This window comes from Nicotiana tabacum, chromosome 22, assembly GCF_000715075.1.
Source record: "Nicotiana tabacum cultivar K326 chromosome 22, ASM71507v2, whole genome shotgun sequence".
Classification (NCBI taxonomy): domain Eukaryota; kingdom Viridiplantae; phylum Streptophyta; class Magnoliopsida; order Solanales; family Solanaceae; genus Nicotiana; species Nicotiana tabacum.
In genome coordinates, this window is record NC_134101.1 from 85,018,345 (window position 1) to 85,031,867 (window position 13,523).

The 13,523-nt window shown below is 34.4% G+C and overlaps 1 protein-coding gene across 1 annotated transcript; it reads right to left on the bottom strand.

The window, feature by feature from the left end:
* Positions 1–11,632: 11,632 nt before the first annotated feature.
* LOC142175961 (uncharacterized) lies at positions 11,633–13,132 on the bottom strand. Its single transcript, XM_075242972.1, has 4 exons — positions 13,077–13,132; positions 12,675–12,991; positions 12,247–12,572; positions 11,633–11,920 (listed from the first exon to the last, which is right to left on the bottom strand). The coding sequence occupies exons 1-4, from the start codon at positions 13,130–13,132 to the stop codon at positions 11,633–11,635; spliced, it is 987 nt and encodes a 328-aa protein (XP_075099073.1).
* Between the last annotated feature and the right edge of the window lie 391 nt (positions 13,133–13,523).

Consider the following 13,523-nt stretch of genomic DNA (forward strand, 5'->3'; position numbering starts at 1 on the left):
CTAATTAAGCCCAATTACATGCATGGTCAAGATTTGCCTAGTTTATTAATCTAATTAATTATGTAACCTTTGGTTGAAAGAGATCCGCAATGATTCATATGCTTACATATTAATCCCGTCCAAAAGTTAATTTTGAGATAGACTCCACAATCCATTAAACTATGCTTTACACTGACTATACCTACCTATGTTTTTGTCATGGTGCAATTGGCATGTAAAGAATTTTATCCCTTTTCTGAACAAACAATTACAGGAAAGTCCATAAACAAAAGTTAAAGAAACAACTTTTTGATGTGTAAATTGTATTGAGACGCAATAATACCTTGCTTTGATGCTTTGTGTAATCAGCCGTCTGGTATTATGCAATAGGGAAGAAAACAAAAATCAATCTAAAATTAGAAAGTTTAACTTGTCTAGGGGATTCTAGCTATGTCTCACGTAAATTTCTAACGATACTTTTCTTGGAGAATTATATACTCCCTCTGTTCCAATTTATGTGAACCTCTTTGACTGGACACGGAGTTTAAGAAAAAAATGAAGACTTTTGGAATTTGTGGTCCTAAACAAGTCCAAATGGGGCCCAGAGTATTTGTGTGGTTATAAAAGCTTCTCATTAATGGTAGAATTGTAACTTTAAGCTAAATTGTTACCAAATTTAGAAAGAGTTCATTCTTTTTGGAATGGACCAAAAAGGAAATAAGTTCACATAAACTGGAACAGAGGAAGTATACTTTATGAAAAATAGGACATAAAATAAAAAGATTTATATAAGTGTGTCACGAATTAGTGAGACACAATTTGAATTAGAGATCAAGAAGGAATTGAGAGGGGCCCCTTAGTTAATTATAATTGTTTATCAGTCCTTATGTTATAGCCTCCTAGTTTAGGAATATTACAATTTAGTCTATAGTACACAGTCTAATGAATCAAGGACACCTGTCCATTAGGTACCAATGGCCAGTACAACTGTGCCTTTATCATTATATTATGTTTCTATGCATTGTAATCGGCAATCAGATTTTATGAATCCAAATTACTGTTTTGCTTAGCTTTTGTTCATTCTTTTCCTTTCTTTGTTCACGAGCTGCCTTAAATCCAACTGTTGTAGCTCAACACGCTACATTTTGGTAACAGAGCATCCATCTTGGGCAACCATGGTGGATAAGACCCGACACTCCGACGACGGGGGTGGTGCTTCCAACCTCGAAACACAGATCCAAGCTTTCATAACAACGAGGATTGAGGACTTGGAGGAGTTGCAGAAGAAACGAGAAATTGCAGACCAACGTTTGGAATCGTTGGTTGTGGATATTCATCGGAGGGAAGCTTTCCGGCAGGATATACAGTCTAACATGGCGCTAGCTCAAGAAGGTACGTATTTGGAGTCGGGACAGTCATCTGTTCATGGAGCTCCTCGAGCTACGTTAACACAGGTAACCCCATCGTCAGCAACAGGGGTTGCGCATGCCAAAAGGTAAGTTGCCTTTCCCAGAATTTGATGGTAATAATCCTCGAGCTTGGATTCGGCGTTGTGATCATTATTTCAACCTGTACCGTGTCCCTGAGGTCGAAAAAATGACATATGTGGCCATCAATACCAGGGAGGCCATTGATAACTGGTACGATTCTTATATGATAGACCATGGAGGTTATGTTACTTGGCCCCAATTTTGTGTTGATATTTGTGAACATTATGGTCAATCCAAGGCCATTAATAAATCACAGAGTTCAACCGATTGCAACAATGGGCTGATGTGGACAGTTTCCAAAAGAAGTTCGAGGATCTACGCTGCCATGTCTTACGAGCTAGGCCCCATTTAGATGAGGCCTATTTCATTGAATGCTTTGTGGGCGGCCTAAAAGAAGAACTTGGGCCCTTGGTTGGTGTGGCTAACCCACAAACTTTGTTAGACCAAACGTTATGAGTGTTCCCTCGATGCTTCGTAAAAATTTCGCGGGGCGTCCTATTTGGACTCCCCGTTTTAACCTGTAGCCGCTTTGTCTTTCTGTTTGCACCCGTATCCGTTTTTTTGTTAAAAGCCATTTGAAAAGACTATTTTGCCCTTCTTTATTAAAAGACTACTTCCTTTCCAAGTATACGCTAGTCCTCTACTGTTTCTGTCTCTCACTCCTGTTATTCGCGTTTTTTGACTTGTTCGTCTCTGAAATCAAACGGTTTTCGTTGTTGTTTTGATTTTTCAACTGCTAGTCGTCGTTGTTCTCACATTACGATTTAATCACAGGTACATTGCATTAACTTTCTGGGTTTTATTTTATGATTTAATTTCTGGTTTTGATTTTGATAGTCATGCATTAGTTTTACTTTTACGATTGTATTTTTAGGTTTTTTGAATGAGTGTTTATGTTGTTGATGAAAATTCTATATTTATGTTTTTTGAACGAGTATTTAAAAATTTTGAGAGTTAAATATATGATACTATTTAAGAGCTGAAGTATTATTTGTTTTATAATAGTTCAATGATACCTTAGATAAACAGAATTTTGTGTTTTGTTTTTTTGTCAAAACTACATCATGTTTTTTTGCTGAATGTTTTATGTTTGTAACTGGTGAAGTCCAGCTTAAGGAGTTGAAGTTTTTGTGTTTGTTACTGGTGAACTTCAGCTCTAGAACTGAAGTTTTTGTTTTATAACTGTCGAACTTCAGCCTTCTTAGGTATTGAAGTTTTAACTGATCTTTTTGATAATGTCCTGATGTTATTTTTTGTAACTTTTACTTTTTTTGAACAGATGGCTCCCAAAGCACCTAAAGATCCTAATGCAACTAAAGTAGGCAAAGCACCTAGACAACCTATAATACCCCCAGGTCCTTATATCCCTGCTCTTCCACCTACAAGGCCAGTGCAAAGATATTTTGAGTTTGGAGATTGATTTAACTATAAGGGTTACTGGAAGGGGAACCATGATTTGAAGAAATTAATTGCAACTTTTTTGACTCCTACACAACGGGATAAGCTTACTAATGGTACATTTCAATACATTATGGCTATGAAGAATTTCCAATGCAGCATGAAGTTGGTTCATTGTCTGTGTCTTTCTCGAATATTCACCAATGATCAAGACTCCATTAGTTTCAAGATTTTTGGTCATGAAGTTTCCTTCACCCTTGAAGACTTTCACATTATGTGTGGTTTGCGGATCATAGCACATAATATTGAAAAACCAATTAATCGAGAGAACAATATTCTGAAGCGGTATTTTGGTAAGTCCAAGGGTGTGACTTTGAAGGATATTCAAAGTTTTATGACTCGCAATGAAATTCCAAAGAATGCTGTGAATCACGCACATGTATGCGAGAGTGATGATGATGCTATTAAGCTTATGGAAATTCTTGTTGTAGAGTCTATTTTGTTTGGGAAAAATACCGAGTCATGTGAGATGGAGGAGTATACATCTATTGTTGAAGATGATAAAGTTTGTGCTGAATATCCTTGGGGTAATATGGCTTATGAGAAGCTCATTTATTCACTGAAACATGCATTGGACAAGCAGAACAAATTACATACAACTGAGTATAAACTTGGTGGATTTCCATATCCGTTATGTGCTTGGTTCTATGAGTGCTTCCCAGATGTTCGGGAGATGTATATAAGAGAGGATGAGTACCTTGATACCCCTCAGGTTCCCAGGATGTTATGTTATGTATGTGTGGGAGAGCCTAAATTTGCTGAACTTTATTATATGTTCAGTACTCATGAAGTTACTTTTTTTTGTCTTTGTGTTAATATGTTGATGTATTAGTTTTTTTCTCCTCATAATATACTTTTTTGTATTAAACAGAGATATCGCGACTTTAGGGTATTGGATATAATTCCTACAGAAGATGAATTGAATTCAATGCCTTTAATTCGTTCAAAGGTAGTTAATGCAATTCCTTCAACTGGTGAATCACCACGTATTGTGAGTCGATCAAAAGAAGCGAATCGAATTCTTATCATTGGTGAATCACCACGTAGTCGAAGTCGATCAAAAGAACCAAATCGAATTCCTTTTATTGGCAAATCATCTCGTACCCTGAGTCGTTCTACCCGTTCTACATCTGACTTTGATGACAATAAATTACTTGAGACAATATGTTCTGTAAGTTTTGATCTAAAGTTTTTTGGTTTTGTTTTTGTAAAAGTACAGCATGTTTTTGAGCTAAAGTTTTTTTCTATATCTGAATTTTTGTTGTTTATCTATTTTAGAGGTTAACGACGGAGGTTCAAAGGCATGCAGAAAAAGAAAGAAGCACGATCGTGAACGAAGTTTTCGATAAGTTTAAAAAGGATGAGTGATCTACTATTGTTGATGCGGTTTTTGTAAAAGTGAAGGTAAGCTAATTTATAGAGAAGTCTTTTTATTTTTGCTGATGTTATTCAGATTAATCATTGTTAGTAATTTTTTTCTAGGAATATTTCGATGAGAAGTTTGAATAGTTGTTTAAGATTGTCAACAAATCAAATAAAATGGACGATGACAATTTTGATTTGAGTAACCATCGAGAATATGATAGGGTGATTGACTGTTACGAACCTCCATCGGATATTAATGCATCAAATAAAGTCGCAGATGTAAATGTTACACATGAGGAAGCGTCTTTTGAAGGCGATCAACATGTTCAGAAACAAGTTGAAGAGGAACGTTTCAGTGCTGATATATTGAGCAGAGATGTAAATGATGAAGAACAGTTAGCAACTGAGAATGTTGGAAGCAAGCAATGTGCAGATAATCAAGTTGAAGAACATGCTGCTCATGATCCATCGCGTAAAGTCGCAGATGATAATGCTACACGTAAGGAAACGACTGGTGAATGTGATAAACATGTTCAACAACAAGGTGCAGATGATCAAGTTGTTGGTACTGAAAAACATGCATCGAGTTGTTCTTTGGAAAGCGATATTGGACAGGGCAATTTGTTTGACGGAGCACTAGCTATTTGCAAGGAAGTTTTAGGTGGTGATACGCAGGAAATTGTTACTACAGGTATAAAGTGTGAAGTTGATAATAGTTCATAAAAATATATAACAAAAAAAACACAAAACATGAAACAAAACTTTAGTTGAAGATTTTTTTTGTAGCTGTCGAACTTCAGCTCTAGAGCTGAAATTTTTATTTTTGTAACTGTCGAACTTCAGCCTTCTTAGAGATTGAAGTTTTAACTGATCTTTTTGATAATGTCCTGTAGTGAAATATTCACTACAGGTATAAATTTTTACTATGTTATTTATATAGAAAAACTAGTTGATCTATTTCCCCTCTTTATGAATATGCAGTGGAAGTTGAAACTAGTTGTGTTTCAATTGACACAACTCAAAAAGTCTCTTATGATGCCGAATTAAATGAAGGTAGAGTTGAGAAAAACCTTCCAGATAATACTCCAATGCTCCTCGACGTTGGTGCACAATTGAATGAAGTTGGAATTGCTGATATCGAGAAAGGCATGCAGCCTGGGGAAACCACAGCGGAAGACAAACGTCAAGGTATTCTATAGATCATGAATTTATTACATTTGATCGAAGTATATTTTTTACTGTTTGAAACTTTACATATTTTATTTTTTTTGTTGTGTTTTTGAATGATTTTTCAGAAAGACTCGAGGCAGCTCAAAAAGAATTTAGTAAACTTATGCAGCTATATCAAAAAGGAGAAATACATTTATTCACACCTGTTGGCTCACAGATAGGTGTGAAATGTGTTGGTATTACTTTACAAAATTTAATCAGTATTATTTATATTTTTTTTCCGCATGAAAATACATGCATATCTGAAGGTAAAGGAAATGGATATGTTGGAATGCAAACACCATTTGTGTCTCAACACTTAGACCAGGTAATTATTTTCTGCAATTCGATTACAAGTTGTTTTTTTGCCTAATGTGTGTTTTGTATCAGTTTTATTTACGTTTATATTTTCCTTGCTTTTGCAGATATCATCTGATGCATCGCAACTTCTTCCAAATTCTAAGAGAAGGAAGATTTCCAGTTCTCCTATGTGTGACACCAGTGATATCCCCAACTTCAATTTATGTTCATTTTCACTTGGTAGTACACAAGGGACTGATTCAGAAGGTAATTCTGCTGCTGTTGTTGTTCGTGAAGAGAGACAAGAATGTCATGAACAGTAGGGAGTTGGTCAAGTATCTGCCACTATGGCTGTGGTTTCTCCCCCTGCTGGTGAACAACAACAGTTAGTTGTGATAGAGTAGCAGGAAGAGAAAGTGAAAGGAAAACCAGAAAAAAGGGAAAAGGATTCGTATGGAGAGTATTTGGTTGAGATCTCCTTACGTAGTTCATAAACGAAAGGAAATGAGGCAAGATTGGAAAGTAGGAAAGAATATACGAAGGTGTCCCTTCCATTATGCTAATCAAGACAGTGGATTGATGCAAAGATTTACAGAGTGGTTGGAGATGGATGCTAGTGAATATGATTCCAATCCATTCAGATTAGCTGGAATTGATATTCGAAAATCATTCTTTACCGAGCTTATGGATCCTAACTCTAATCTTGCGGATGAAGTACGTTATTAAGTTTGTTTTTTGAATTGGTTTTCAACTGTATTTCCCTAAACTTTAACTTATTTTTTATAGTAAAGTTTTTGTACTGTAATTTGGAAAACTTCAGCTTTATTCATACTAAAATGCTGAAGTTTTTAGCTTATTTGCTAACACTTAAGCCTAATCGTGCTGAAGTTTTTGACATGCATTCTCTAGTTTTTTTTTAAAACTTTTAAATTAAACATGCTGAAGTTTTTAGATTAGTTTCTAACACTTCAAACTGAATATGCTTAAGTTTTTGTCATGTTGTTTGTAGTTTTTTCACATGTTATCATTTGTTGTTGTTCATTTGTAGCATATGGATGTGGGCATATATTACTTGCTCCAAAAATATTGTTATCACCTTCCAGCTTATCCAAAATCAAGATTTGCAGTAACTGATTTAATTTTTGATCCGTATATGACTAAGCAGGCTGGTATTCATCCTTCAGAAGAATAGATGGATAAAATTAGAAAAAGGAAGCAAAAGAGAATGGAGGATAAAAAAAAGAGCAAATCAAAGAGAAAGAGGATATCCAAACAACAGGTTCAAGAAGAAGAAGAAGAAGAAGCGGTTATTCAGCCACTTACGGACTTTAGTTGGTTTGAGGAAGAATCAACGAATGAAAAGGTGGCCAACTACGTAAAAGGCCTCGACCTTTCCTGTGGTATCTCATGGGCATCTGCCAGAAAAGTATTCTTTCCATTTCGACTTAAGCCAATGATGGCCCAGAGATCCACACACTACTTTTTTGGAATTCTGGACTTTAAAGATAAATTTATATATGTGTATGATTCCATGGGCAGTGTAACATATGAGCGTGCTGTTGAACATGTCAGAAATTATGCCCGCTTGATCCCACACTGTCTCAAATGCTTGAAAATTGAGGCACACAATAAATTTTATGGGGATAGTCCTGTGGAAAAATTTCAAATTAAGTGGATGAGCTCACTGCAGCAGACTAACAAGTACGTATTTCGCATATGTTTTACCATGCATCTTATGTTTATTATTTTTTTCCCTTGTGTTAACTATTTTTCATATGTTTTTTTTGTAGTGTTGATTGTGGTGTATTTGCTCTTAAGTTAATTGATATGGGGTTGAATAAAGAAGATGTCTTCAATTTCGATCAAAGTCAGTCATTGACCTTCAGGACAGAATTGACTGCCAATCTTTGGGCTCATAGAAAGTGGAAAAAAATAGCGGCTATGAAACTCCAGAAGAATAACAAGGACATGATTATGGAGATTTTGAAGAGACTGTGTGTGAATTTTTTGATTAGAGGATTGGTTGCACATAATTTGTATTTTGTGAATATACATTAAGTATTTTTTTTATTTCACTTTTGTTCATACAAATATGTTTCTGTCTTTTATTATGAATTTTAAGTACATTTTTGTTGAAAAAACTTAAGCATGAAGTAAATGATTTCTGCTTTTTAAGCTGAAGTTTTAGTTAAAAGTCATAACAAAAGTATCGACTGAAGGACAAAAACTTCCGCTTATCAAATGTTGATATTTTTAGAAATACACTAAAAAACCTCAGCACGTTGAGCTGAATTTTTTTTTGAAAAAGCTGTACGAAAAAAATATTGAATCCAACAAAAAAACTTCAGCTTATCAAGAGCTGAAATTTTTAGAATACACTAAATAACTTCAGTAGAATGTGCTGAAGTGTTTTGAAGAAGCTGTACGACAAAAACTATTGAATTCAATACAAAAACTTCAGCTTTATCAAGGGCTGAAGTTTTTAGAAATACACTAAAAATCTTCAGCACATTGGGCTATATTTTTTGCATTTTCTAGCTACTTTTTGTCATTTATCACCTATATCACCTACTTTTTGTGGCCTTATTTTTTACTATTTTTTTATTGCATTTACCAACTACTAGCATTTACCTCTTGTTTTGCCAACTACTTATCTTGTTACATTCAATTTCTCTGAACAAAAAACAGTTAACAATATCTTCAGCATTTATAGATATTAAATTGATTTCGTTACAACTCTTTGGCTATATTAATGATCTCTTCACTTGAAAATTTTCATTGTCATCCATAGACTTCTATCATATTTCTTTAAATTTATATTCAAAGAAAAACAAGAAAATGTTGGCAGAGACATGCTTATTGGTGTAGCAGGGAGTTCATGGGAAGCAAAGATAATGAAGGAAAAGTCTAAATACTTCATATGTGAAGGAGAGTGGCCAGATCAAACACTCGAGTTTCTCAACAATTTTCTCTTTTACTAGTTGATAAATCTAACTTTTAGTAAAATTGTCCTGGGGCTCGAGTATTTGATGTGGCCACTCTCCGTCACATATGAAGTTTTTTGGACTTCTCCTTCATTATCTTTGCTTCCCACGAATTCCCAGCTGCACACCAATAAGCATGTCTTTGCCAACATTTTTTTGTTTTTTTTTTCTTATGAAAGAAGACGGGAGTTGCTAAGAAATCATAGTACTAAACTTTGTCAACCAGTGTATGACAAAAAACACTTTGGTGGAATTAAATTTTGGTGAAATGGAGGGTGACTGTCTTATAGCTCATGGTGCTGTAGCGAATTTGCATGAACGACTTTTCACACTTAGTGAGCCCTCACAGATGCACATATGTGGAAAATGCAATAATATGGCAAATGTAATTCAGAGGTCCGTACAAGTTGGTAAAGAAAGGTGCTCGTATTGCCGTTTTTGTGAATCAGTTGAAGACATAGTGAAGGTTCATGAAATTTTGTTAAGAAACCCAATAAGAGCAACTAGGACATGTCTATGGCGAATATGAAGACACTTTGTCAATTTTTTGAATAGAGAATAACTTGTAAACAAAAAACTAATTTTTTTTCAAGGATGTAAGCGAAAACAAAATTGGATTGTGTGAATATACATTATTTTGTGTGATTTATATGATGTGTTTTAAATTTTTGTTCTATTCACATTAATTAGTTTTTTAGTATACTTGGATTAATTCAAATATGCTAAACTTCAGTATGAAGTAAATAACTTCTGCTTTTTAAGCTGAAGTTTTGGTTAAAAGTCATAACAAAAGTGTCAAATGTAGGACAAAAACTTAAGCTTTTTCTGCGTAAGTTATTTGAAAAAGCTTTACAACAAAAAATATCGAGTCCAGGATAAAAACTTTTAGCTTATCAAGTGCTGAAGATGTTAGCAATGAACTAAATAACTTCAACACATGGAGCTGAAGTTATTTGAAAAAGCTTTACGACAAAAACTATCGAGTCCAGGAGAAAAACTTCAGCTCATCAAGTGCTGAAGTTGTCAGAAATGAACTAACTAACTTCAGCTCCATTAGCCGAAGTTTTTGAAAAAAGCATTTAGAACAAAACTATTGAATGCACGATGAAAAACTTCAGCTTATTATGTGCTGAAGTTTTATAAATGCACTAAATTACTTCATCACATTGGGCTGAAGTTTTTGAAAAAGCTTATGACAAAAATTTCAGCATGTTTTGGTATTTTTTTTAAGTTGATACTTATCTTTTTTGTATTTACTATCTACTTTTTGTCTTTTGTCACCTACTTCATCTTTCATTTAAATTTATTTCACCATATAGTAAATGATTCGAAAAGTTATTTTTCAGACTGAAGTTATTTTTTTACTATAGAAAAACTGTGTGCTTATTAGGGCTGAAGTTACATTTCTTTTTGCATTTACCACATATTGTTTTACCACCTACCTATCTTGTTTCATTCAATTTCTCTGAACGTAAAACAGTAAAAACACCTGAAAAGTTACTTTTACATTTATAGATATTAAATTGATTAGGTGAGCTCTTTGTCTATATTAACAATCTCTTCACTTGAAAATTTCATAGTCATTCATAGACTTCCATCATATTTCTTTAAATTTATATTCATCCTTAGTCTTTCAGCTTTTGTTAAAGAAAGAATGTCTGGTGGAAGCGGAAGTAGGAAGCCTAATTTTGATGAAATCATGCATAAGTGGGAGACTTTGAAGTGTGAGTGGTACAATAACAAACCGATGACTAATCTTATGCTTTTGTGGGATCAAATAAAGGCTGATTGGGAGAGAATCAGGCAACAATTCTTTGCCAATGAATCATTCCAGAACAGGCTTAACCTGGAACGTAGTTGTGGAGGTTATTCAACCTTGTTCGACAAGGTTGTGCAGCAGTTTGATAGTTTTCAGTTCCCTAGCTGGAACGACTATTCCAAGCTGCAAAACAACCTGAAGACTCTTCTTTCTCTTATGGACAGAGTAATCATCGAACAAAGTCAGCTGCGTGATGAATTCGACAAGTTGAAGATTGATCTCCTTGGATTCAGTGGTCTTTTGCCCGACTACCCTATAGTTATCTCTGATACTGATGATGATGAGATATTTAGAGAAATTGAGGAGTACTGTGATGATGATGATGGTGGTGGTGATGATTGTTAGTGTTTGTAATCTTTTTTTTATGTTTTAATGCTGTTTTTTTTTTTGTTTACTTCAGCCCAGAGAGCTGAAGTTTTTAAGTTCATTTTGTATAACTTCAGCCCTGAGAGCTGATGTTTTTGTTTGTAGTTTGTGTGTTGTTCTCATCTCTTTTTGTATCAATGTAATTCTCATCCTCTTTCTTCTTAGCTTTCTATTCGCAGTATCCTTGTTATTTGTTGGTATTTGATTTATACTTCTTAGTTGGTTTTATGTTTAGTTTTTGTAATTCTTTTTTATGTTTTTATGCTGTGCTTTTTTGTTTACTTCAGCATATTCATTAATGAATATGCTGAAGTTATTAAGTTCATTTTCTATAACTTCAGCTTATCGATGCTGAAGATTTTGTTTGTACATGCCTTTCTTTTGTGTGCTGTACGCGTATATGTATATGTGTGAGTGTGTGTGTATGTGTTTGTGTTAGGGATATATATTTCACATACTGTAACCTGAAGTTTTTTCTCGCAGAAGTCATTACATACTTTTTTAAAATGCAACAAAACCTGTAAGCCTGCGCAACAAAAATGAGTGATTTGTACTTTAGCAGTATATAAAATAGTCCAAGATCTTTTTTTTATTCCTATGAAAAAAATCACATTTCAAATATGTCATACAATAATGAAAGTCTAAATTCAGACCAAGGATTATTAAAGGTTGGAGTATTTTTCAGTGTGTTTCTTTAAATATGGATGAGGTGCTGGAGAAGACAAGCAAGTTGTTCTATTATGCCCAACTTGTTTACATCGACTGCATTTGATAGATTTGAATGGTACTGATTCAGTCACAGGTATATGCCTCTTCTTTTGTCTTCTTCCTTGTAAAATCTCTACGTCGGGAGGTTTTGTGATCTCAGATTGTACATTTTGTGGTATATCCCATGATTTTTGATCTCCCACGGTATTCACATGTCCTTCATATGTTTTCAACCATGTTTCCTTTGAATACCAATTTGAGCAGTAATCAAATTTCTGTAGATATCTCTTATTAATAGCAGCAATTGCATGTGGACAGGGCAATTCATCAAGTTGGAATTCCAGACAGTCACAAGTTCTCTTCTTTAAGTCCACAATGAATTCGATTCCTTCACTATTTATTCTGAACAACATTGAATCAAGGTTGAACACCTAACAAGGAATAAAAAATTAAGACAAACTATATTAGTGTATTGTTGCTTCAAAAAGAAAAAGTATGAATTTTTTTAAATGTAAGCAGTAAATCACTGCAACAGATATAAAAAACTGAAGTTAATAAATATACTCACAAACATTTTACAAGCCAAGTCCATCTTCTTAGTCATCTCTTCTTCTGCCCATATTGATACTCTGTGAAAAGTTTCATTTGCCTTTTTTCTCCGTTCGTAAAACCACTCTCCTAACTTTTCTTGGATGAAATCTAACATTCTTAAAATAGGCATTTCTCTCCCTTTTAGTAAAACGGAATTCATTGATTCTGCCATGTTTGTTGTTAGCATATCATAACTTCGTCGTGAGAACCACGATCGAGCCCATCTCTCTGGAGGCTCTTCCATTATGTAATTGTATGTTTTCTTGTCAATACTTTTGAGTTGGGACATTAACTGATTAAAATCTTCATGTTTGTATGACCTTGCAGCACTTTGAAAAAGATTTATTACCGTGGCTTTTGCATGTCTTTGCTTTAAATTTTTCTCAAAGTGAAAGAGGCAGATACCATGGTGAGCTTCAGGAAAAACTTTTCTAATCCCATTTACAATTGATTGGTTTCTATCTGACAAGAAAACCAATTCATGACGGACTTGAATTGCTTTTCTCATTTCCCTGAAGAACCAAATGTATGCCTCATTGTTTTCTGATTCTGCTACACCAAAATATAGAGGAAAGATTTGATTGTTTGCATCCTTTGATACAACAACAAATAGAACACCACGATATTTGGACTTTAAAAACGTTGCATCTACTGCAATAACGAGTCTACAGTAGGACCAACCAGCTAGTGATGTCGCAGGAGCAAAGAACATGTAAGCAAATCTGTACAGTGAAACACAAAAAAAACAAATCATTAGGTGTGAAGTTTTTCAAGTAGGAACATTTGAAACTTCAGGCTGATGGTTACCTATTCTGCGCATCTCTTTTTATGCTTGTGTACGTTCCTGGATTTTTGCACACCATTATGTGTAGGTATGAAGGAAGAATCTGATAGTTCTCTTCAGGTGACCCCTTATGCAAGCAAGTGACCCCTTATGCAAGCAACAACTTTTTGAATAGCACGCCATGCCTTGTGATAACCAATGTCAATTCCAAATTTCTTTTTCATTTCATTTTCTACAAAGGCTGGTGTAACCTCTATCTTTTTGTCTCGAACATGTTCTATAATTTGTTCACTTATAAATTTTGATGTAGCATGCTTCTGATCTGATTTTCTTGCATCAACCGAACATTCATGGATGTTATGACATTTTATCACCCTGAATAGTGTGGAATTTTTTATTCTGGTAGCACGTACATTCCAACCACATTTGTCCACGATGCAATTCAGCTCGTATCTCTTTGAACATGATCT

Bases quoted from the DNA above. Each gene is read 5' to 3' on its own strand.
- LOC142175961 (XM_075242972.1), bottom strand. From the start codon at position 13,132: ATGGTGTGCAAAAATCCAGGAACGTACACAAGCATAAAAAGAGATGCG. The intron at 12,992-13,076 runs GTAACCATCAGC...TTCACTGTACAG, and splicing joins AAAAGAGATGCGCAGAATAG to ATTTGCTTACATGTTCTTTG. The intron at 11,921-12,246 runs GTGAGTATATTT...TGGTATTCAAAG, and splicing joins ACTTGGCTTGTAAAATGTTT to GAAACATGGTTGAAAACATA.